Below are 27,430 nucleotides of genomic sequence, written 5' to 3' on the forward strand. Positions count from 1 at the left end.
TTAAAAACCATCATAAATATGGTGAAACCGCAACTGACATGGTAGGAGACCTGGCCTGTTCCTGAAGGAGAGACAAAACACGGTGAAGAAAGCGCTGGGAATCAGCAATTTTCTCTATGCAAGCTGACGTCATTTGGGGGGAGGAGTCAGCAAGCTAAAAACCGTGAATAATCAAAATCGTGAATACGGAGGGAGAAGTGTACTGCTTTTTCCTGTGTGATTCACACAATCAAAGCGGTTTACATAGAGCAGGGGTAGGCAATTCCGGTCTTCGAGAGCCGGAGCCAGGCCAGGTTTTCAGGATATCCACAATAAATATGCATGAGATAGATTTGCATCTCAAGGAGGCAGTGCATGCAAATCCATCTTATACATATTCATTGTGGTTATCCTGAAAACCTGACCTGGCTCCAGCTCTCGAGGACTGGAATTGCCTATCCCTGACATAAAGCAATGAAGTGTTAAGTAACCTGCCCAGAATCACAAGGACCTGCAATTGGAATCAAACTTTCAACCTCAGGGTGCTCTAACCTCTAGACCACTCTTCCACTAGTTGAGATCAGATTACGAGTCTTTTGGGAAGAACCAATACAGCTCTATAAAATTACCCAGAACTGACAATACAGAATACCTAGGAATCCACTTTTATGGGATTAAGACTGGGCAGGGACCGTCTATTACATGTTAAATCTACAGTACCGCGCACACCTTTCGACGCTATAGAAATGCTAAATAGTAGTAGTACTAAGACTGCAGGAAAAGCCTCCATTTTGTATCAAGATGATCGCGTTAACCTTTTCGGTTCTGGTAGACACAAAGGCAAGCCTCCTGCACTGCAGAGATAAAATGGTCACTTGAATGATAAATTAAGAGTTTGTGAGGAGAAAGAAGTTCTCATAGGAACACAGAAACATGATGGCAGATAAAGGCCAAATGGCCCATCCAGTCTGCCCATCCACAGTAACCATTCTCTCTTCCTCTCTCTAAGAGATTCCACGTGCCTATCCCACGCCTTCTTGGATTGAGACACCTCCTCCAGGAGACCGTTCCACTCCTCCACCACCCTTTCTGTAAAAAAGTATTTCCTTAGATTACGCCTTAGCCTATCACCTCTCAACTTCACGCTACGCTGTCTCATTCCACAGCTTCCTGTCAAATGAAAGACTCGACTCATGCACATTTACATCACGTAGGTATTTAAACGTCTCTATTATATCTCCCCTAACCTGCCTTCCTCCAAAGCATACAGATTGAGATCTTTAAGTCTGTCCCCATACGCCTTATGATGAAGACCACACACCATTTTAGTAGCCTTCCTCTGGACTGACTCCATCCTTTTTATATCTTTTTGAAGGTGCGGTCTCCAGAATTGTACACAATATTCTAAATAAGGTCTCACCAAAGTCTTATACAGGGGCATCAATACCTCCTTTTTCCTACTGGCCATACCTCTTCCTATGCACCCTAGCATCTTCTAGCTTTTGCCGTCCCTTTTTTTAACCTGTTTGGCCACCTTAAGATCATCACATACAATCACACCCAAGTCCCGCTCTTCAGTCGTGCACATAAGTGCACTGTACCGTTCCCTCTGGTTTTTGCAGCCCAAATGCATGACCTTGCATTTCTTAGCATTAAATTTTAGCTGCCAAATTTCAGACCATTCTTCAAGCTTCGCTAGGTCTTTCTTCATGTTAATCACACCATCCGAGATGTCTACTCTATTGCACATTTTGGTATCATCCGCAAAGAGACAAATCTTACTTGACAGCCAGCCCTTCAGTAATATCACTTATAAAAATGTTAAAAAGAACAAGCTCAAGTACAGAACCTTGAGGCACACTACTGGTAACATCCCTTTCCTCAGAGTGATCTCTATTGACCACTACCCTCTGTCATCTTCCATGCAACAGTTTCTGACCAAGCCCGTCACTTTGGGGCCCATCCCGAGGGCACTCATTTTATATATTAGACATCTGTGTGGAACAATGTCAAAGGCTTTGCTAAAATCTAAATACACTACAACTAGTGCACTCCCTCTATCCAATTCTCTGGTCATCCAGTCAAAGAAATTGATCAGATTTGTCTGACAAGACCTACCTCTTGCCTTTAGTCCACCAGATTCCAGAAACTTCATCATTCTGTTTTAAAAGTGTTTCCATTAATTTGCTTACCACAGAAGTCAGACTTACTGGCCTGTAATTCCCTACTTCTTCCTTACTTCCACTTTTGTTTAGACTAGAGCAGGGATCTCAAAGTCCCTCCTTGAGGGCCGTAATCCAGTTGGGTTTTCAGGATTTCCCTAATGAATATGCATTGAAAGCAGTGCATGCACAAAGATCTCAAGCATATTCATTGGGGAAATCCTGAAAATCCGACTAGATTGCGGCCCTCAAGGAGGGACTTTGAGATCCCTGGACTAGAGGGACCACATCCGCCCTTCTCCAGTCCTCTGATACCACTCCCGACTCTAGAGAAGCATTGAAAAGGTCATCCAGCAAAGCCATCGGAATTTCCCTAAGTTCCTTCAGCACCCTTGGATGTACACCATCCGGCCCCATCGCTTTGTCTACCTTTAATTTAGCTAGCTCCTTACAAACACAATTCTCTGAAAATTGATCAGGGTCCACCATTACTCCATCTCTATTCATGCTTGTCTTCTGCAGACCACTCCTGGTGCTTCAGTCATGAACACACAACAGAAATATTTGTTAAACAATTCAGCCTTTTAAAAAATCAGCTTCTACATATTGCTCCCCTTCAATTTTGAGTCTCACAATGCCAATTTTGCACTTCTTCCTATCACTGATATATCTAAAACATGTTTTGTCTCCCCGCTTTACCGTATCAGCTATTTTTTCTTCCATTTGTATCTTTGCTTTTCTGACTACTCGACCAGGAATTACAGTGTTCATAAAAAAACCCTCTACTTCACCTCACCTTGTTCTGCTTATAAGAACATAAGAATTGCCATAATAGGACATACCAAAGGTCCATCAAGCCCACCATCCTGTTTCCAACAGTGGCTAACCCAGGTCCCAAATACCTAGCTAGATCTCAAGTAGTAAAACAGATTTTATGATGCTTATCCTGGGACTAAGAAGTGGATTTCCCCAAGCCATCTCAATAATGGCCTATGGATTTCTCTTTTAGGAAATTATAAAAATCTTTTTAAAACCCTGCTAAGCTAACTGCTTTCACCACATTCTCCAGCAACAAATTCCAGAGTTTAATTACACGTTGTGTGAAGAAATAGTTTCTTCAGTTTGTTTTAAATCTACTACTTAGTAGCTTCATCGCTTGCCTCCTAGTCCTAATATTTTTGGAAGGAGTAAACAAGCAATTCACATCTACCCTTTCCACTCCACTCAGTATTTTATAGACCTCTATCATATCTCCCCTGAGTCATCTCTTCTCCAAATTGAAGAGCCCTAGCCACTTTAGCCTTTCCTCATAGGGAAGTTGTCCCATCTCTTTTTATCATTTTTGTTGCCCTTCTCTGTACTTTTTCTAATTCTGCTATATCTTTTTGAGATAGACGACCAGAATTGCACACAGTATTGAAAGTGTGGCCGTACTACAGAGCGATACAAGGGCCTTATTACATTTTAATCTGTTTTCCATTCCTTTCCTGATAATTCCTAACATTCTATTGCTTTCTTAGCCGCTGCTGCACATTGAGCTGAGGGTTTCAACATATCCTCAACGATGACACCTAGATCCTTTTCATGGGCAGTGATTCCTAACATGAAACCCTACATCACGTAGCTATAGTTTGGGTTCCTATTTCCCCCAAGCATCACTTTGCCCTTGCTCACATTAAATGTCATCTGATGCCCAGTCTCACAAGGTCCTCTCGCAATTTTTCACAATCCTCTTGCGTTTTAACAACTTTGAATAACTGTGTGTTATCAGCAAATTGAATTTTCTCACTAGTTATTCCCATCTCTAGATCATCGATAAATATGTTACAAAGCAGTGGTCCCAGCACAGACCCCTGGAGAACTCCACTATTTACCCTTCTCCATTGAGAATATTGACCATTTAAACCTGCTCTCTGTTTTCTGTCTTTCAACCAATTCTTAATCCATAATAGGACATCCACACAAACACACACAGACAGATGTGAAACATCAGGTTAATTATTTGCATGGAGATCTTTTTATTAGTGCCACAGAAAACAGAAAAACAAGATATTAAAAAGTGCATATAAATTAAATACAGTCCTAATATGGAAGTACATGGCCGGTCTCCATCAAGAGTTTTCTTCAGAGAATTTCTTCCCAAAAGGTAGCCACATATAGGTGATTGAACAGGGATAGATTTGGTAGATTTGGTACTGTACTCACAGGCTTTCTTGGTAGGATGGGAGTCCTGGGTTGTCTCCTTCTGCATATACACACCATGGACAGTTCTCACCTCACCTCCTATTCTCTACTTTATTCTGAGCAGAAAGTACTGTTAATTAGCAGGTTTGGGGGATATTCGTACCAACTTTCTCTCTTCCTCCCCTTCACTAATCTACACAGGCTCTCTTTCTTTCTTTCCCCCTCCAGGCCTCACACCAGTGTTCTTCCCCTGAGCCTAGCATACTTTCCCCCAATATACGTAATCAGAACCACCAGGTTACTGAATTTCAAGAGGGAGATTTTAGGTCAATGCTAGATTTCTGACATATTAGGAGGCAGAGATTTCAATGGCTAGAATAATAGACTACATATATCACACTGCTTTGACGTGTAAATTCAGAACCACAACTGGCCAAAAAATTGTCCCTCCTGGAACTGAGTTAACTTGAAAGCTCCCTGATTGGTCTTCAGGGGTGTCTCCTTCCTCTTCCTCCATTTTGCTCTCAGTTCACAGAGAACTGTAGCTGCCCTATTTCTGTTTCAGCCCCTCCCTCCTGTTTTTCTTCATATTGCTCTTTCTTAATACAGAAAAGGTGGGAGTGAATCTGGAGTAGACACATCAGAGCAGAAATCAATTGCTCTTCTTCCTTCTCTAGCCCCTTTCTTTCTCTTCTTTGCAGACTATCTGAAAGGGAAAGCCAAGAGTATCCAACAGCAATTCTCAGGCCTGGGATTCATAGTTGGTGATAGAGGGGCAACTGATTAAACCTAAATTCCAGCCTGGATTTGAAAGCCCTGGTTTTTGTATAACATCTTTAAACATGGAATAACAATGCTGTGGAAATCATGTGCACAGGACTGTTATTGAAACGAACACCTTCAATTCACTCTTTTCTGACCGACAGAGGCTGCGGTGCATCCTCACGGAGCGGTGGGAGCCACAGAGGGTGGTTAAGTGTCCAAACTCATCAGCAGGGCTGTGCCTCTCTTTATCCAGTGGTCTGAGCTCGCTGACCCGGACTTCAGATCTATGCCGATGACGAATGAGGAACGGCCTGCAGTGCCAGCTCGATTCGGGTAGTAGTAGCATGGACAGGAGTACATCCCTGAAGCAGAGGAGAGAGAGAAGGGTTAGTGCTGCACAGGAGGGAAGCAGAACTTGGTGTAACCTTGCCATGGGAACAGGAAAGCAGCATAGGCTGATTGATAAACTCATCCTCATGAACCCAGAAAACTATACAAAGCCCTACTTTTTCTCTCGAAACATCCAAGATATAGACCGGCTTGATGACTGAAGGAGATCCTAATTGGCTCAGGGATGGGGATGCTGTGGTAGCAATGGAGGAATCCCAGATTCTTGGCAGTGAAGGATCTCGGTGCTTTGACCTAGTTCAGGGTGATTTTGACTGAGCTGGAAACCCAAAACAGCAGAAGGAAAAGTGCCTGTATAAAATTTGGCTACAGATGGTGGTGAGCTGTAGTCGAGCGCTTTGAGATGTCAAGGAGCAGCTGTGCATGCCATGAGATTATTGGGACAAGGCAAGCAATGGGTCATGCAAGCTAAACCATGATCCATTTGACCCACATAGCCAGGGACATTACATGACATGACCAGCTCTCCATGACTCACCCTCAATGTATTGAATATCAGTGCCAATTAATTAGGGAACTTCAGCAGCGTGTTCTTATATCCTACAAGGATAACCCACAAAGCCTGCACAGTTTCTGGATGGCTACTGTTGGAGGAGAGAGTGGCATGTGCACAGTTTCTGTTGATTTCTTTATTACTGTCCTATTTATTTCCTTAGTCTCTGATACTTTACTATTGAAAGAAACGGCATTCCTTTCTACTTCTGAGTTTTAGATTGGAAACCGCTCTGATTTGACCCTCAAGAAAGGTGGTATATCAAGTGAAATACACATAGGAGAACATAAACGTATCAATAGTTAATGTATAGACAACACAAGTCTCCATAATAATAATAAACTTTTATTTATATTGACTGGTGTAGCAGTTCAACAAATTACACATAACTGGAAGAATTGTGATAGATTGAATTATAACGTTTGGTGGAATTCAGTTTGCCATATATATAAGATGGAGCGTACATTTGCAACACAGAAAGGGTATAGATTTGGGGACCATTAACAGATTTTTGTAATGATTGATATAATTTTTCCCATAATAAGATAATGGTTAAAGGAGGGGAGGGAAGGGTGGGTCTTATTCTCTTTATCATAAAATATAAATAAATTATCATAATAGTTGTTATATTATAGGCAACTAACAACATAAGGGGAGGGAAAGGGATTCATAATTAAATAATAATTGATAAATCATTATATTTTATATGATGTCTAAAATTATAATAAGGATAATATCAGATATGTTGTATATAAGTATGTTATGGAGATATCAAGTGTATTTTTAAGATAATTGTATGAAAGGTTATAACACACTTGTTATTCTATGAAAAAAATCAATAAAAATGTTAAAACAAACAAAAAAAAAATGTACAGACAACACTTTTAAAATTTAATTCCAAAAGTCAATACAAAAAGATTCCAGCTGCATCTAAACCGGCAAAGTATTCCATAACAAATTCCCTGCAAGAAAACATGCGCATTGCCTGACATTCTTCTGAACAAGCCTGCCTAAGAGCAGGAACTATCTAAAGACCCCCAACCAATCCTGAGACCACAATGAGGACCATTGATCAATACATAAATGACAATTCCTCATGTAAAGATTTAAACCCTATGCATTTGATTCACATCTCATAGCCTTAAACTTAGCATCACGTATTCATTTAGTCTACAGCCCATAATCAACTGTGCACCACTAGCATATTCGACATGAAGCACCTTGATCATCGTGGCTGTTAAGCCCCGTAAAGAGAGCTGCCATAATCAGCCACTAGAGATTACTGCCTGGGAAACAGCACAATTAAGAAACAGCTTTAATCTATGCAAGAGCTGAGGTTTAGAAAATGCCGTTTTTGGAACATTTTTTTTTTTTTATATCTCTTTAGAGAAGTACTGGGTGTTTGCAGTGTTGCTACAAATACCCAGGCCGTGAACTTTGGGTGCAATAAAATTGAGCTACCATCAGCACAAAAATATCTCAGCCAGTTAGCACCATGAGCGCAACTAACTCAAGTTTTCTTCACACTGAGCTCAAGACCATGCTCATAAAGCCATGCTGAGACTGTCTAAGTACAGAATTCTGGAAGGGCATGAAAAATTATGACACATGGTTGAAAGTCTATTTGATGTCTTAAAACCTCACAAAAAAGGGCTAAGATAAACATTAAATAATACTGAGGATAATGCCAAGTGCAGTGGAGCTCCATGTTGAACCAAGGACCAACTCAACATCTTTGTTGGCCACTCTCACTTGTTGCCTTATGATCAGATAGATACGATTAGAACCAGGCCAAAACATTAGGGCCATTCTCTAAATGAGCCAAGACTGCTAACAACAGAGCATGATTTTTTTTTTTAATTCTTTATTCATTTTATAATTCACAACAAGTATACAGTAAATATCAAACAATTAGAATACAATATCACTTGAAAATCTACCATATCATACAACAAAAAGATAACCCCACCCCCTCCCACTTCCATATACAACAAAAAATATACCACATGAATATAATATCTTATCATTCATATATATTATTAATAGAAATCCAACCCCCCCCCCCCGATCCACATGTAAGAATTAAAATTGGGAAAAGTGTAGATTATTCATTATAATAATAATTTAAAAATGGCCCCCACACATCCTTAAATTTATTATAGTAACCTTTTTGAACTGCCAACGCTCAACAACAAGCATGATTGATAAAATGAAACGTGGTGAGGTGTCCAAAAATATCCTCTTAGGCCTAATTTGAACCTATTTCATAACAGCAGTATTACACTTTAAATTCCATGCAGTGAAGCAAAATCTATCATCTATAACAATCACAGTATTGCATAACAATTCTTCAAAAATAAATTAAAAATATTTTATAGGCCATCAGCTTAAAGGACAGCCAAACTTTTACATACAGTGAACTTAAATGGTGCCAAGCACTTTCATTTTTCATAGGTCCAAGTAGGCAAGTGCTCTAATAAATATCTTGAATAATAACTAAAACAATCTCTTATCTTATCATCTAAAAGTTACCGGAGATAAGAATGATTTTGCTGGCAAACTTGAATGATAGGCAATTATTTTTAATTTTTTTGCATGTTAATCCTTATTTCATTTTCCTAATAGCTCATGGATTGGGGGATGGAACCCCTGTGCTATTCTACTGGGAATATGAAGTTGTTTGGGTGGGTTTTTTGGGGGGGAGTGGTTAATTCATGATGTTTGTAGGGAATAGGAGTGGTTAGATTTAGTTAGTGTTTGGATCAGGGGATTTAGTGGACTGGAGGGTACAAGAATCCAACTCCAAGTCATGCTTTAAGGCAGTGTTTTTCAACCTTTTTACACCTATGGACTGGCAGAAATAAAAGAATTATTCTGTGGACCGGCATCGGTCCATTGACCGGCGGTTGAAGAACACGGGGCTAAGTCGTGAGCCAGACCCCGCCCCCATAATAGTACTAATTGCACCTTGCACATCCCGTGCCTCATCTGGAAGCCTTCCCTCTGACGTTGCAAAGTCAGGAGAAGGCTTCTGGTTCAGGTGCAGGACACCCGTAGGAGCCACTGCCCGTGGCTTTGTGCACTGAATCAGTTAGGAAGAGGGAGCTGGCTCGAAGATAACGCCGCATCGATCGCACCGTGGACCGGCGGTTGAAAAACACTGTTTTGGGCCTGATGCACGTGCTGGACCTGTGGACCGGCAGAAAATTTCTGTGGACCGGCACTGGTCCATGGAATGGTGGTTGAAGAACACTGCTTTAAGGCATATTGTACTATTATCATCATTGGTTATCATTGGATATCTTGGAAGGGTGTCAACTGTATATAATAACGTAGGCACCATAATTGCATCTAAAGAGTCAAAGTGGGCGTGGTTTAAGCGGGAAATGACCTTAGGCGCCTCTGTAGACCCAATTCTCATCAAACGTAGGCCTGCAAAAACCTGGCTTATATTACCAGTGCCTATGTTTGACTAAGTCGCGATTCTCTTAATGGCGCCTATGCGTGATTGGCAAAAAACTAGTAAAGGAACAAGCTACTTTAAATACCTTTTTAAACGAGAGTGGCGCTCAGAATCCAAGATGGAGTAAAAAACTTCAAATTGGGGTGCAAACCCCTAAAATGCGTTTTTTATAGAATCAATCATTGCACCATTTTGAGTGAAAAGGTAATAGAAAGTGCTTATTGAAAAACACTCTTGCTTTAAATGTCCAATAAATGTCCAATAAAGTGAAAATGTTCCAACTATTATATAAGTTCAACTACATGAGTTCAAATCAGAACTTATCTTAATGGTTCAGATAGCGTTGACCCGGCGAGGTTCTGACGCGTTTCGCCAATCCTGGCTGCCTCAGAGAACCTACTGCACTGCTAGTGAACTACTGCTTAGTTTAAAGGTGCTTCTTTATCTGGTACAAAGGAACTTCTTTTACATTCTTCCCTCCCTTTCAGAATCACTCAGCTCTGGAACAGTCTCCCTTCCCCTCTCCGCAATTTGAGCCCCCTTCTACCATTCCGTAAGCATCTGAAGACCTGGCTCTTCTCCAGAACGTAACCCCGTCCCGCCCCTGGCACTCTTACACCAACCTCTCTTCTCTCATACTTATATAATTCCACTGGAGTTCCGTTCCTTCCCTAACCATGTAAACCGTGTCGAGCTCCATCTGCGGAGATGATGCGGTATATAAACCCAAGATTTAGATTAGATTAGATTAGATTAGATTTTTTTGAAATTTACCCAGTTGTGTATATTGCCTATGCGTGATTGACATGCGGCCAGCGACATTTTGGGAAACGATGATCAATGTAGGCACCGTTACTAGAATTTGGCCCTTTATATCTCTAGACCCTGAGCAATTTTTTATTTTTTTAAATTTTTCTACAATTTTCAAATTTCATCAAGCGAAATACATACAACTTGAACAGATCAATATAACATACTTGTGAATTCATAATATCAGGAAAAATAACTAATTATTGGATATTATATGAAAAATAAAAATTTCTAGAGGGATTTCAGGATGGGAGAGGGAGGGTTATATTTGCAATTATAAGATATAATGATAAGATGTACAAGTGTTTAAATCTATTTTATTTGTTGCAATTTTTGTACACTTGATGAAAGTTTTAAAATGAATAAAGAATTTTTTTTTTTTTAAATTCTATTTATTCATTATTGAATTCTTACAACAAGTGAATTAAACATAATATAATCAATTATCATATGACACTTGTAATTACAAACAAATCTTCCTATCATATAAAATAAATCCCCCCCTTTTGTCAAATTCCTATATTTAGTCCACAATATTTAAGGAGATCAACAAGAAATAATTCAAATAAAGTAGTACAAAATACTAAGAAGCGGCATAACTCTGTGTTACCTACTGCTGGTATAGCAAGCTAAGTATTATCGGCCGCAATTGCTCTTCCTTCTCTCAATTCAATAAATTCCAGCAGCTGTTTGGGTTCAAAAAATAAGTAACTCTTATCTTGATAAGTAATAAAACATTTTACATGAAATTTTAACTGAAATATTCTTCCCAAAGCCAGGATTCTTGACTTTAATGCCGAGAACTCCTTCCTTCGCTTCTGGGACTTTTGAGACATATCAGGAAATAAACGAATTTTGGCCCCCAAAAAACTGATCATTCAAATGACGAAAATATAAGCGCATAACATAATCACAGTCATTTTCCAAAGCTAAAGTAACTAGTAGAGTTCTTCTCTCAGTTACCACCTCTAGGAATGTTGTCAAATCTAGTTCCCCCTTTTTATCTCCTTGATTTTCAATAGGAGTAGAGACTTCCACAGTACTTTTAAGCTGCAAGTAATTAACTCTTACAATCGGAGGTAAATTATCCGGAGGGATACACAATATTTCCCTAAAGTATTTCCTAACCATCTCCATAGGAGAAATCACTGGAGATTTAGGAAAGTTCAAAAGTCTCAAATTATTCTTCCTTAGCTGATTTTCAAAACTCTCCATTTTCCTTGCCATATAAACTCTTTCTTTTAGTAATTCAAAATTTATTTGTTCAATTTCGGAGAGTTTTGTCTCTTGTTTCCCTAAATTCTCTTTCATTTGAACAATATCTACCCCTTGTTGCTCAAGCTTGGAAAAGCACAGTTACTTACCGTAACAGGTGTTATCCAGGGACAGCAGGCAGATATTCTCACATGTGGGTGACGTCATCCACGGAGCCCCAGCGCGGACAGCTTTTCAAGCAAACTTGATTGAAGTTTCAAGTTTGCACACTGCACCACGCATGTGTGTGTGCCTTCCTGATCCACTAGAGGGCGCATACCCTCCTCATGGTCCTCAGTTCAGATAGCTAGCAAAGAAGCCAACCTCGGGGAGGCGGGCGGGTTGTGAGAATATCTGCCTGCTGTCCCTGGATAACACCTGTTACGGTAAGTAACTGTGCTTTATCCCAGGACAAGCAGGCAGCATATTCTCACATGTGGGTGACCTCCAAGCTAACCAAAAAGGGACGGAGGGAAGTTGGCAATACAAGAAAACAGATTACGCAAAACCGACTGGCCAAACCGGCCGTCGCTCCTGGACAGAGTATCCAGGCAGTAGTGGGAGGTGAAAGTATGAACCGAAGACCAAGTGGCAGCCTTGCAAATCTCCTCGATAGGCGTTGACCTGAGGAAAGCTACAGAAGCCGCCATCGCTCGGACTTTATGTCCCGTGACTCGACATTGCAGCGCGAGACCAGCCTGAGCGTAGCAAAAGGAAAAACAAGCAGCCAACCAGTTGGACAAGGTGCGCTTGGAAACTGGGCGTCCCAACCAATTAGGGTCGAAGGACAAAAAGAATTGAGGAACCGTCCAAGGAGACTGAGTGCGTTGAAGACAAAAAGCCAACGCCCTCTGACAGTCAATTGTGTGAAGCGCCACCTCGCTAGGAGGCGAGTGGGGCTTCGGAAAAAAGACCGGAAGAACAATGGAAAGATCGAAAGGAAAGTCCGAAACCACCCTGGACAAGAACTGGGGTTGAGTACGCAGGACCACCGTGTCATGATGAAATACAGGAAAAGACGGGTCCGCAACCAGAGCTTGCAGCTCACTGACTCTGCGAGCAGACGTGAGAGCAACCAGGAAACCCACCTGCCAGGTGAAGTAATTCAAAAGAGCTTCATCAATGGAATCAAATGGAGGTATCACCAATTGAGCCAGGAACACACAAAGATCCCAAACCACCGGAGGGGCTTTGAGCGGAGGATGTACAATGAAGAGATCCCTCATAAAACGGGAAACCATCTGGTGGACGGAGAGCAGCGTCCCATTTAGCGGCCGAAGAAAGGCAGCAAAAGCACAGAGGTGGACTCGAATAGATGTAGATTTGAGACCAGACCGAGACAAGTGCAACAGAAAATCCAGCACTGAAGGCAAGGAGGCAGAGAGCGAATCCATGCGGTGCTCAGCACACCACTCAGCAAATCAGGACCATATCTGGGAAAAGCATTGCCGAGTGGAGATCTTTCGAGAGGCCTCGAGAACACTCCCACCGACTGAGAGAAACAGAAGGAGGGAGGCACGTTGCGAGGAACCAAGCTGATAAGTGTAGAGACTGCAGATTGGAATGCAACAGAAACCGCAACACTGAGACAGCGGAGACGGGAACATAGGTAGAAGCTGAGTCTCCCTGACACGCTGGAGGAGCAGGGAGAACCATGGCCGCCAGGGCCACAGAGGAGCCATCAAGATCCTGGTGGCGCAGACCGACAGGAGGTGTATCAAAGACCCGAGAATCAGAGTAAAGGGAGGGAACGCATAGAGGAACCTGCCCAATCCATCGAGAAGGAAAGCATCCTCCTTGATGCGAACCCAGGAGAACATCCCCGAGCAATATCGAGGCAACCAGTGAGTGAGGGGCGAAGCGAACAGAACTACCTGTTGGGTTCCCCACCGAACAACCACATGCCGCAGAGTCCGAGAATGGAGCAACCATTCATGCGGTCGAAAAGGGCGACTCAACGTGTCCAACAGACAATGCTGCACGCCCTGGAAAAACACCGCCCGAAGAAAGAAGCAGTGGTGTAACGTCCCCTGCCAATGACGAAGGGCTTCCCTGCAAAGTAACGGGGAACCTGTACACCCTGGCTTGGTCACAGAAACATCGCCACCGAGATGTCGGGACGCACCAGGACCCCGCAATCTTGCAACCCATAACGAAAATCCACCACGGCATTGTAAATGGCCCGGAGCTCCATCAGATTGATGCGGCTGCGACAGCCTGCACCCGACCAAGGACCCTGAGTCCGAAGGCCGTCGAGGTGCACCTCTAAGCCCATGCCGAGGAGTCCATCGGCAGAACCTTCTGATGCGGGGATACGAAGTGGTGGCCCACCAACGAAACGAGCGTGTCCAGGAGGGAGGCACCACAATGTGCTGGGAAGCGGGATCCCGATCCTGCCATCACTGAGATGCTCGGGTTTAGCGGGGAACACGAAGATGAAACCAGGCGAACAGCGGGACATCACCGTGGAGACCCCTGATCCAAAAAGGATCAGCAACAGCTCAGCCGAGGCCGAAGACCGCTGAGACACCAGCTGACTCAAGCGCCGACAGGCAGCCTGCCGAGGCAGAGGCAGAAAAGACCGGAGGCGGACCGAGGACAGAGGGGCCACCTTCCGGCATAAACAAACAAGGGCCTCCCCCTGAGGCCGAGACAAGAAGGAGCGCAGACAAACTGGGTCCAGGTCCGCCCCGACGGACTCCCGAGACCGGGGTGGGCAGAGTCTGACCCACTCCCGTACTAGAAACTAGTGCAGGTCACGAAGGGCCAGGACCAGACGCAGAAGGGAGGATGGGAATGCCCAACCGACAGAAGAGAGGCAATACTCCCGGTGCGTAGACACAGAGACACCCCTCCCGAAGGGAGGGGAGGAATCCCCAGAAGGGGAGCAGCCCAGAGGCTATGCGAGAATAGTCAAAAGGACGGCCAGGAGTCGCCGAAGCCGGCGGCTGAACCCTAACCCGGCGCTGCTGCAGCTATTGCGGCTGCTGCGAAGGAGGCTGAGATAACACAAGAAAGGTATCCAGAGGGCCCCTCCGGAGAAGGAGACCAACCCACCAAGGCAGACGGGATTTAGCTGAAGGCGTCCCGAGGGGCGAAGGACCGGTCGCGGTCTGAGAGGCGGTTAGTGGCCACCGCAAGAGAGGCCTGAAGAAGCGCAGAACTCACGCAAGTAAAAGCGGCGATACGACCCTGGAGGTTCGGATCCTCAGCCACACTCTGCGCCAAGCGAGATGACGCATGGCGGGAGCAATAGAGCCGGAGCAGGGAGAGAGTCTCCTCCAGGAAACCAAACTCCGCACTACAAGATTCCGTCACGGCTGCCCGGAATGAACCGAAGAGAAAGCGGGGAAGCCTCTCGAACCGGAGCTGGAGACGCCGAGGCGCAAACCCGCAGTCGACGCCGAGGCCCAATACCTCAGCCGCTGCCGAGGTAAAACGGCCCAAGTGACGTCAAGGCACAAAGCTTCTGTCGACGGCACGAAGCCTCGGCAATGACGAGGCACCGAGCTCCAGCCGACGATGAGGCCCCCAGCCTCAGTCGACGTCGAGGCACAAGCCTCAGGCGACGTCAAAGCACCAGCGTCAAATGACGCGGAGCACACGGCCGCAGCCGACGTTGAAGGTACAAAGACACACAGCCACAGTCGACATCGAGACCCCAAGCCCCAGTCGACATTGAGTCAGAAAATCAAAGCACAAAGCCTTAGACGACGTCGAGGCACCCAGCCGCATACTACGTCGAGGCACAAGGCCCCAGGCGGTGGTGAGGCACCAAGCCGCAGTCGACGTCGAGGCACAAAGCCTCAGTCGAGGCACCAAGACCCAGTCGACGTCGAGGCACCAAGCCCCCAGTCGACGTCGAGGCACGAAACCTTCGTCGACGTCGAGGTATGAAGCCTCCGTTGAGGCACGAAGCCTCAGTCGACGTCGAGGCACGAAACCTCCGTCGACGTCGAGGCACGAAACCTCCGTCGACGTCGAGGCACGAAACCTCCGTCGACGTCGAGGCACGACGCCTCAGTCGACGTCGAGGCACGAAGCCTCCGTCGAGGTCGAGGCACGAAGCCTCCGTCGAGGCACGAAACCTTCGTCGACGTCGAGGTACGAAGCCTCCGTTGAGGCACGAAACCTCCGTCGACGTCGAGGCACGAAGCCTCCGTCGGGGCACGAAGCCTCCGTCGGGGCACGAAGCCTCCGTCGGGGCACCAAGCCTCCGTCGAGGCACCAAGCCTCCGTCGAGGCACCAAGCCTCCGTCGAGGCACCAAGCCTCCGTCGAGGCACGCAGCCTCCGTCGAGGCACGCAGCCTCCGTCGAGGCACGCAGCCTCCGTCGAGGCACGCAGCCTCCGTCGAGGCACGCAGCCTCCGTCGACGCCGAGGCACGAAGCCTCAGTCGACGTCGAGGCACAAAACCCCCGTCGACGTCGAGGCACACAGCCTCCATCGAGGCACACAGCCTCCGTCGAGGCACGAAGCCTCCGTCGAGGCACCAAACCTCCGTCGCGGCACCAAGCCTCCGTCGAGGCACCAAGCCTCAGTCGACGGCGAGGCACGAAGCCTCCGTCGGGGCACGAAGCCTCCGTCGGGGCACGAAGCCTCCGTCGGGGCACCAAGCCTCCGTCGAGGCCCCAAGCCTCCGTCGAGGCCCCAAGCCTCCGTCGAGGCCCCAAGCCTCCGTCGAGGCACGCAGCCTCCGTCGAGGCACGCAGCCTCAGTCGACGCCGAGGCACGAAGCCTCAGTCGACGTCGAGGCACGAAACCCCCGTCGACGTCGAGGCACACAGCCTCCGTCGAGGCACACAGCCTCCGTCGAGGCACACAGCCTCCGTCGAGGCACACAGCCTCCGTCGAGGCACGAAGCCTCCGTCGAGGCACCAAGCCTCCGTCGAGGCACCAAGCCTCCGTCGAGGCACCAAGCCTCAGTCGACGGCGAGGCACAAAGCCTCCGTCGAGGCACGAAGCCTCCGTCGAGGCACGAAACCCCCGTCGACGTCGAGGCACACAGCCTCCGTCGAGGCACGAAGCCTCCGTCGAGGCACCAAACCTACGTCGAGGCACCAAGCCTCCGTCGAGGCACCAAGCCTCAGTCGACGGCGAGGCACGAAGCCTCCGTCGAGGCACGAAGCCTCAGTCGACGTCGAGGGACGAAGCTCCAGTCGACGTCGAGGGACGAAGCTCCAGTCGACGTCGAGGCACGAAGCTCCAGTCGACGTCGAGGCACATCGAGTTTCAGAAGTCGGCACCGTACCAATGAAACTGGTAATAAAGGTGCAGCAGTGCACTCCATAAGGGCAACCTCGATATGAGTATTCCCATGAAAGGAGGCACGCTTTGAAGGTCTCGTAGAGGCGGGCACGATCGCACTCGATGCCTGGAATGCCTGAGACTCAGCCGGTGGCGTTACCGAGGTAACGCACCTAGAAGAAAGAAAGAAAGAAAAACTTACCGGGGATCGAAGCTGCACAGTCCGATTCCAACGAAGGGAAGAGAGTCCCGGCCATTCTGCTCACACGAGGTGAGCCCAGAGAGAGGCCAGGGAAGAAGAAAATACAGCTGCAGGCAAATGAGGCCTAGCCGCATGGCTGAGGCCCAAGAAGGGCCTGCCGGAGGAAAAACACAATAAAAAGTCCTCTTTTTTTTTTTTTTTTTTGAAACAAAGAAATACACAATCAATTAACAAACGCACAGCGACTCCCTAACAAAATAAAGAAGCCGCGGTGCCAGAAAGGCACTTAGAAGAACGCAGAGAAGAGAGACAAGGTCTTTCTGGCTCAGCGGAAAACTAAGAACTGAGGACCATGAGGAGGGTATGCGCCCTCTAGTGGATCAGGAAGGCACACACACATGCGTGGTGCAGTGTGCAAACTTGAAACTTCAATCAAGTTTGCTTGAAAAGCTGTCCGCGCTGGGGCTCCGTGGATGACGTCACCCACATGTGAGAATATGCTGCCTGCTTGTCCTGGGATAAAGACTGTTCCATAATCAGTAGATAAAGTAGTAATAGCTAATTTAAGGCTAGCATTCATCACCGATATAGCTTGCCATAGTGCCTCCATATCAATCTTTGCGGGTCTCTCCAACGCTCCAAACTGCAAGCTGACTCCTCCTGAAGCACCTTCCACCTGCAATCCGGTGTGGGGTAGATGTTCTTTCCCAGACTCGCCTTCTTCCACCAAGGCTCGAGCTGTACTCCCTCCCAAGCCGGAAAAAGACGCCTCCATCTCAAGGAACGACTTCTCCAGGTCTCCCAATACCAGTGCACTTCTGGGTTGAAGCGGCACCATCTGCTGTTCAGGGCTCAAAGAAGCCTCTTCTCCCTGCACGGGGTCACCCGAGAATCCCGGGTTTCCTCCCAAGGTAGGTTCACCGACTCGCCTGTGTGGGAGAACACCTCCGCCAAAGTCGCCTGGACCATCCGCTGCTGGGTCCCCATCGCCGCCGGAGGGTTAATGCGGGTCGTGCCCTTTCTCTTCCCCATTCCAAAATAGGGGGAAGATCGCGATGCCAGATCATCACGGCTCAATAGCAGAGCCTCCTCTCAGGCGTCCGCTTCCGACGCCATCTTTAATTGATCTCAATATCGACCCTGAGCAATTTTGGTAGGTTCTCAACTCAGTCCTTGGGATACAGCAAGCCAGCCTGGTTTTCAAGATGTCCGCCATGAAAATGCACAAGAGAAATTTGCAAGCACCGCCTCCACTGTATGCAAATCTGTCTCATACATATTCATGGTGGGTGTCCTGAAAACTTGACTATCTGGGATTGAGTTGAGACCCCCTGTGTTGGCACCTATTTCTGCATGACAACTGATGCTTCCCTCACAAGAAAGGCTTATAAATTATAAATTATGAATTCGTTAAAAAAATTAGTTCATTAGATAAGAATACTTAATATTTGATTGCATATAGTATGGGAGGGATGGGAGGAAGGGGATTAAATCTTCTATATTAATGTTAAATGATAAGAATTTCAAGTGATGTATACAATTTTAATATGTCAATTATTTATACACTTGATGTAAGTGGTAAAATGAATAAAGAACTAAAAAAAAAAGGCTTATAAATGGGCTGACTCTTTCATTGAATGGAGTTGCTGCTGAATTATACAGATTTGTCACATGTTCTGAGGCAGCCATTCCCAACCCAGTCCTTGAGGCACACCTAGTCCCATCGGGTTTTCTGGATATTCACAATGAATACATACGAGTTAGATTTGCATGTACTTCCTTCTTGGTATGTGACTCGGACAAGAGGTCATGGACTGAAACTGAGGGGCAACAGGCCCAGGACAAATGTCGGGAAATTTTTTCACACAGCGAGTGTTGGACGCTTGGAATGCTCTCCTGGAGGAGGTTGTGACAGAGACCACCATTCTAGGATTCAAGGGCAAGTTGGATGCACACCTTCTTGCAAAATACATTGAGGGATACAGGTAAACAAGGTCCTCATCAGGAAACACCTAGCTTGGCCTCCGTGTGTGCGGGTCGCCGGACTAGATGTATGCAAATCCATCTCATGTATATTCATTGTGGACACCCTGTAAACCCAATTGGTCTAGGTATGCCCCGAGAATTGATTGGGAATGGCTGCAGGGAGCAGTTGCATGCTCTACAGATCATGTGTGTGTGTATGGGAGGGGGGGGAGGGTGCATGTGTTCCATGGGATTCCAAGGCACAGTATGAATTTCATGGAAAGCTATCTGCGCCACTGACTACAAGAAGATTTGATTATAAAGAGCGACCAAGGGGCTACGTGGGATGTACCTTTTCCACTCTTCTTCTTGTACTCCACAGGTTTGAAGTGGATGGTAGGAATGGGACACACCAGCTGCATGGGTTCTGCCTCCACCAGGCACGAGTTCTTCTTGTCCCAGCTGGCCCCTTCCAGGAACAGGCCTCTCACCCAGATACCATCCTGTAGGGGAGGGAAATACAACATATTCATTAGAGGTTGTTTAGTGCAGAAAGAGTCAACAGCTAGTTCAGGAGGGGGGCAAATGTCCTCATTCAATCAGATGATCTGGAGTCACAGTACTGAAAAATACTCCCGCTGATATTTAGATGCAATTTTTTTTTTTTTTAATGTTCAATAATTATTGATTTTTTTTTTTATTTTTTTTTTATTTTTTTTTTATTTTTTTTATTCATTTTTTCATATTACAACAAGTGTATCAGAAAAATACATATAATCTTATAAATACACACTTGATTTTCTTCCATTAATATTTTAAATACAATATATTCATATTCTTAGATAATATATAAATAAAATAACCCTCCCCAAGCCCTCCCTTCATATTTCAGAAATTCTAACATAGTATTTGAAATACATTAATTAATTTATACAAATTGTGAGATAAATGAAATAGTACCCACCCATATCCCCGCTTACCAATTTTCTTATTATGGGAAAATGTTATTAATTATTACAAAAATCTGTTAATGGTCTCCAAATCTTCAGAAATTTACCAAAATATCCTTTCTGTGTTGCTATTGTGCGCTCCATTTTATATATATGGCATACCGAATTCCACCAGAAGTTATAACTTAGTCTATCATAATTTTTCCAGTTACATGTTATTTGTTGAATTGCTATTCCAGTTAATATGAATAAAAGTTTATTATTATGTGACGAAATTTGACTTTTTGCTCTCATTGTTGTACCAAATAGAATAGTATCATAAGTCAAGGCTACTGGATTGTCCATCATCCTATTTATTTGAGGCCAAATTGATTTCCAAAATATTAATATATATGGACAATAGAATAGAAGATGATCTAATGTCCCCGCCTCAAGATGACAGTGCCAACATTTATTAGACTTAGAGCTATCTATTCTATGTAAACGTGTGGGGGTCCAAAAAGCTCTATGCAAAAGAAAAAACCATGTTTGTCTCATAGATGCTGATACTGTACATCTTATCCTCCAAGACCAAAGTCGTGGCCATTGAGATGCATTAATTTGATGCTTAATCTCAATGCTCCAAATGTCTCTAAGACCATTTTTTGGTTTTTTATTTATATATCCAGATATTAATTTATACCACATTGCGGCCTGGTGTCCAGTAGAAGCCACCTGAAAGCATAAGAATTCTAGGCTATGATAATTGTTAAGATTTTTCCATTCAGGGAACCCTACCTGAATGGTCTGCTTCAATTGCAACCATCTAAAATATTGTGAATTGTTTAAGCCAAATTTATGTTGCAATTGTGAAAAGTCAAGCAGTTTACCATTAGTTATTACATCTTCTAAAGTACGTATCCCTGCTAACATCCAATGCTTCCAAATGATTTTAAAACCGCCTATTTTGATCTTGGGGTTTAACCATATTGTTTGAATTGTTGATTTATTTATCGGAATAGGAGTCAGACTATTTATATACCTTAAAGTTTTCCAGGTATCCATAAATATTTTATGATCTTTATATAACCTTGGCATTTTGATACTAATTATGTGGCCAAGACGCAGTGGAAACATAAGTCTCCACTCTAACCAGAACCAATCTGGAATATTATCAATGGGCTCTGGGAGGATCCAATACATACCTTGTCGCAAAATATAGGCTTGATGGTACCTATAAAAATTTGGAAAATTTACCCCACCCTCCACAATAGGTCTTTGCAAAGACACTAAAGCAATTCTAGGAATTTTTCCCAGCCAAATAAAATTGGTTAGAATCCTATTTATTTTTTTATAAAAAGATCCCTGAAAAAAAATAGGTATCATACCCATTTGGTAACAAACTACAGGTAAAATCATCATTTTAACAGTTTGTACTCTCCCCCACCAAGATAAGTGTAAAGGATTCCATTGCTCACACATTTCTTTTACTTTTTGTAATAAATTTTTTTCATTAATTTTCATAGTATCATCTATTGTTTTTGCAATCCAAATTCCTAAGTATTTAATACCATCTTCCTTCCAAATGAAAGAAAATGGGTCAAATAAACCTTTTGTACAATGTATATTTAGTGGAAGAACTTCTGATTTATTCCAATTTATCTTGTAACCGGAAAATTTTCCAAATTTTTCAATTAATTCAAGTAAACATGGAATGGTATTTTCTGGATTTCTCAAATAAAGCAAGATATCGTCTGCATATGCTGATATTTTATATTCCCTATCTGAACGGGGTATACCTTGTATCTCCTTTACCTGCTGAATAGCTAATATTAAGGGTTCCAAAACAATATCAAAAAGTAAAGGAGATAATGGACAACCTTGTCTAACTCCTCTCCGTAAATTAAAACGTTCTGAAAATGTATTATTGATATATAATCTAGCAGCAGGGGAGCTATACAACGTTTTAATTATTTGTATAAATCCTGAACCTATACCAAACCAGTCCATTGCCTGATACATGAATGTCCATTCCACTCGATCAAAAGCTTTCTCTGCATCCAAAGAAACAGAAAAAGCCGGATCATTCATGGCTTTTGTCAAATATAACATATGAAAAGCCAGTCTAGTATTATGAGAAGAAAGTCTTTGAGCAACAAATCCTGTTTGATGCATACCTATTATGAAAGGGAGAGCTTTAGCCAATCTTAAAGCTAATGTCTTAGTTAAAAGTTTACTATCTACATTGATTAAGGAAATAGGTCTATAATTTGAGACCAAAGTGGGATCTTTATTTGGCTTGGGTAAAACTATGATTAAAGATTCTGCCATAGTGCCTGTAATACAACCCTTAGTTAGTTGAGTCTGGTATAAATGTAATAAATAAGGTAATAGGGTATTTTGAAAAGATTTATAAAATTCTACTGTATATCCATCACCACCTGGAGCGGATCCTACTCTAAGGGATTTCAAAGCTATTCCTAATTCTTTTAGTGATATTGGTTCTTCTAAACTTCTTTTTATATGCTCGGGAACCTTAGGACCCTCTAATACTTTCAAAAAACTTAAACCATCTTTTTCTTTATCTAAATAAGTCTCAGAAGAATAAAGGGATCTATAAAATTGTAAAAATTGTTTTAAAATTGATTTATTTTGATTATGCATATCTCCAAATTCATCTTTAATGGCAACTATTTTTGTCTTTCTTTTTTTAGCTTTTAAATAATTTGCCAATATTCTTCCCGACTTATTTGAGTTTCCATAATATAAAGCTTGCTGAGAAAATAAATCTTTTCTAATCAATTTAGATGAAATCTCATGAAATTTTCCTTTAAATTTTAAAAGTTCTTGTTGTGTAGAATAGTCCCATTTTTCTATTAGTTTTGATTCCAAAATTTTAATTTCTTTTTCTAAATCAGAAAACTGTTTTTTAATCTGTTTTTTAAGATGAGCCGAATAAGAAATTAGTTGACCTCTTATGGTTACCTTAAAGGCATCCCATAAAGTTTCCATAGAGATCTCATCTGTTTCATTAAGTTGGAAGTAATCTTTTATTTTTTCTAATATAATTTCATAAAAATTTGGTTCAGCAAGTAATGTATTATCAAATCTCCATATAGGTCTATTTGTATCTTGTTCATTGCTTTTAAGTTCAATCCACACTCCACCATGATCTGATAAAATAATTGGATCTATGGCAGCCTGCGTAACTTGATGTACTAATTGATTTGAAACAAAAATATAATCTATTCTAGAAAAAGATTTATGAACATGAGAACAGAAAGAGAATTCCCGGCCATCAAAATGAAGTATACGCCAAATATCTTTCAAATTACAAGATTGTACAAAATTATCTAATCCTAAAGATTTTATAAATCTTTTAGGATTTTTATCCAAAAGAGGATCCATGACAGCATTGAAATCCCCAGCTACTATCATATTAGATGTAGCCAGTGGGAGAATCAGTTGTTGTAGAGTCTTAAAATATTCTGGCTGATTCGAATTAGGGGCATATACATTAAAAAGCGACAAGGTAGTATTTCCCATGCTCATTTCCAGATGTATCCATCTTCCATGAGAATCCGATGCCTTAAATTTAAAGGAGGCAGAACATTTCCTATTCACCAATATAGCAACACCAACAATCAATTATCATCACAATACAAACATGATAAAGTACCTCCCAACACACCCGCCTCCCTTCCCTCCCTCCACCCATCCCACTTCCAAATATTACTAATAAATAGTGCTTCACTTTTTGATTACAAATGTAATGAGTTCACTCCAAAACTGCCTGCTCTGACTGATAATTGCTGTATATAAGGTTCCCAGATCATCCAAAATTTACTGTTTTTTAGCACTAGCTTCCATAATCATAAGAGCATGAAATGCTGCCCTCCAATGCCAAAATGAGGGTGGACTTTCTTCCAACCAATGTGGTAAAATACATTTTTGACCTATAATAAAGGATTTACAAAATAATTCCCTAACCCCTTTCTTAAAAATCCTGTCCCATTGAAGAAATAATACCATCTGGGGGGAAGGAACCACAGTTCTAGAAATAATTGATCCAAGAAAAACACAAACAGCATTCCAAAATTTCTGACATAAATCAAAAAGCATGACCCAATGTATTATCCATTTGCAATTGTAATAAAATATTCTACAAGTATGGCTCGCCTTCCATACAGCTGCATTCTCAAGACTGTGCTGCCACATAGCAAGGACTACTGGCTGCACCCTTTCACATGAAGCCCTGCACCAATGAATTGGGAGGGGACACTTACCTTTGGGGCATACACCAAGTTACTGTCATCTACAGTGGCAACAATGAATTCCCAAGAAAGTGTATCCACAGAGATCTGGAAGAGAAATCAGCACAGCCTCAGGATTAGGCCCAGCAAATAGGTCCATGGGACAGAACATCCAAATTGGTGGTGGTGGTGGTGATGGGTCTATCCTACTTGGAGCATGAGGGACTCGGGGACTGGTTCTAAGTCTATGTTCAGTGCTGCAGCATGCTTTACTGCTGTACTGGAAATAAAGTTGCTTAACTGGTAGCATGATTTCTCCATAGACAACAGGATAAATCATACATAAGTGGCTAATGACATCTGGGGGTGATAGTATGGGCTCTCTCGGAGCTCAGATGGGCCTAGAAGCTGTTCTGATTGTTCAGGGGTATTCCCAAGAATCAAGCAGTCCAGTTGAAGCACATTAACTTTCTAGGGAAGTGTATTGGAATACAGTTCAGGAAAAAGTGCTGAATATAGATTAACGAGGATTTATTTATTTAATTTGTTTTCTATTCCATTTTCCCCAAAGAGCTCAGAACGGATTACAGGTTAAATATACATAAAATACAACTACAGGAAATGGCTCGAGAGACTATGGGAGCTCAAGGCAGCCATTTCCTGTGAGCGATCTGCACGGGGCAGGAGTGTAGGAAGATCGCTCCTGCCCCCAAATCCCGCTAGACCACCAGGTAAGGCTTAATGGGGGGCTTTCAGGGCTTAAAATAGCCGTGGGAAGCGGGGGTTAGGGGCAGAACTGGCCGCGGTTTACAGTAGGAGAAATAGGAAGGAACTACAACAGAGGGTTAGAGGTAGAAGTGTGAAGAAAATTTAGAGGATTTGGGATGCCAAGATATAAGAGTTTCCTTGATTCCTAAGTTGGAGGGAGACTTACATTTTTTGAGAAAAGCCAGGTTTTCAGATGTTTGCGGAAAACTTGGAGAGAGCTCAAGTTCCGAAGAGAGGAGGTAAGGTTGTTCCAGAGCTCAGTGATTTTGAAGTGGAGGGAGGTCCCTAGCTTTCCTGTGTGGGAAATGCCTTTTAGCGAGGGGAAGGATAGTTTTAATTTGTGGGAGGATCTGGTGGTATTAGGGTTTGAGGAATTCCAAGAAAGAGGGATAAAGGGAGGGAGGATACCATATAGGATTTTGAAAGTTAAACAGGTGCATTTATAGTGGACCCTGGCGATTATCGGAAGCCAGTGGAGCTTGGCCAGGAGCGGGGAGACATGGTCAAATTTACTTTTAGCGAAGATGAGCTTGGCCGCGGCATTCTGAATCTGTTGGAGTGATCTATGCGTGGACAGGCAGAAAAACTGAGACATGCTCTGAAAACCTTCTAGTTCTGACTTTTGACAGAGCCAGTGCCAGCATTATTTAAATGATGTCACCCACTTTTATGGCTGCGTCATCCTGCTTCTTAGATTACTGTAATTCTATCTACACTGGTATCTCTGAAAGATTACAAAATTGATCTTTAAATGTAAGCAGTACGATAGGGCTTCCCCTTTTTTGGTATAATTTTGCTGGCTTCCAGTTAAGAGTGTGGATAATTTTTAAAATGTCATGTATTATCTTTAACCCTTTAGTTGGCAGATGGTGAAATGGCAGCTTTATGTAACTTGATGTTGAACGAGAGTCACAGTGCCAAGTACCAGGCATTTGGAGACGGAGATCCCCCCCATAAGAGCCACAGAAGACACAGGCTGCTTCTGAGCAACAAAGCCAGATAAAGGATTAAAGCATTTTATGGTTAAACAGACCAATGTCAACTCACACTTTCCATTCCCAAGTTTGGAACTTACTCAATTTTCCATCCATTAAGGAAGTCCTTTACAAGAAGCAATTAAACAACTCGCTTCTTTTTTTTAAACTGCATATCTCTACAATAGCCTTCCTTTGGTTATTAAGCAAGAAAGATCCTACCATTTGTTCCACAGATCATTGAAACCTTCTCTTTTTTGCTTTTGTAATATACTTATTGTATTTCATAGCTACCGTAGATGTGACATCCAAAGCTGCACTGGTTCTTCCTTACTGTATACCACTCAGGAACATAAAAGCATAACTAATAAATTATTAGAGAACCATGTAGGACTCTCATATGACACTATATTATTTGGTACAGCAATGAGGACTCAGAGTCCGATTTCTGCAAATAATAACAAGTTATTATTAATATTGACAGGGGTCGCCATGCAACAAATTACTCAAAACTGGAAAGATTATACTAAACTAAATTATACATTTTGGTGGAATTCAGTCTGTCACATATATAAGATGGAAAAGATGTTAGCGTTACAACAAGGGAATCTTCATAATTTTAAAAAAATATGGGAACCATTGACTAATTACTCTAATGATCAGATATCTTAGCACATGGGTAGTAGACAGGTGGGGATGGGGAGGGAAATGTATATCATATGGAATAGGAATATTGATAAAAAGGGGGGTATGTATTTTATATTACAAGAATATTTGATTGTAAATACAAGTGATATATGAAAATTGTTTGTATTATGTTTAATTCACTTGTTGTAAGAATTCAAAAATGAATAAATAAAATGTAAAAAAAAAAAAAAAAAGTTAGAAAAAGACTGAAACTCTGCTTAACCCCATACAGCTTATTTTTTACAAGTTGTTTGGTACAGATGAATTCATTTACGTACGTTGTTTTGACGTGCTGCGGCCTGTAAGACTGCAGTCAGTAAACCTGTAGGGAACGTGAAAGCAGAAAGCCAGAAGAGCACTGGAGGGTGTGCTGTCTCAGCCCATTTTGAAAACTGCTCCACTCGACTGCTAAGGTCCCGGGTCCAGGATGCCAGTGACTTGAGAGAAGGATAGGCCTAAAACACACCCAGAGAAAACTGGTCAACAACTGGTAAACTATGACATATCAACTGAGAGACTGCAGAAAAGAAACTGCCTTGAAGGGCTGAGCCTGAGGAGCTGCTAGTGGGATGTCATTGACACACTCGGATAAACTTCAGGGGTTCTGTGCTACTGGTAGCAGTGACTAGATGGACTTAGCCTGTCACAGTGTCATTAACTTACTGAGCTGAGCCACTTGCCCTATGCTAGAAGTATTGGCTGCACCTCGAATACTATGTGCAGTTCTGGTTGCCGTATCTCAAAAAAGATATAGAGGAATTAAAAAAGGTACAGAGAAGGGCAACAAAAATGATAAAAGGGATAGGATGACTTCACTATGAGGAAAGGCTACAGCAGCTAGGACTCTTCAGCCTGGAGAAGAGACGGCTCGGGGGGGGGGGGGGGGG

The 27,430-nt window shown here is 43.2% G+C and overlaps 1 protein-coding gene across 1 annotated transcript in view; it reads right to left on the minus strand.

The window, feature by feature from the left end:
* Nucleotides 1–5,297: 5,297 nt before the first annotated feature.
* DNAH2 (dynein axonemal heavy chain 2) overlaps nt 5,298–27,430 on the minus strand; it is a 511,463-nt gene continuing 489,330 nt past the window's right edge. Inside the window, 4 exon segments of the mRNA XM_033923769.1 lie at nt 5,298–5,452; nt 19,285–19,435; nt 24,148–24,222; nt 26,822–26,998. Coding sequence (XP_033779660.1) covers nt 5,298–5,452; nt 19,285–19,435; nt 24,148–24,222; nt 26,822–26,998 — 558 coding nt within the window.

Source organism: Geotrypetes seraphini, chromosome 16 (assembly GCF_902459505.1).
Source record: "Geotrypetes seraphini chromosome 16, aGeoSer1.1, whole genome shotgun sequence".
Classification (NCBI taxonomy): domain Eukaryota; kingdom Metazoa; phylum Chordata; class Amphibia; order Gymnophiona; family Dermophiidae; genus Geotrypetes; species Geotrypetes seraphini.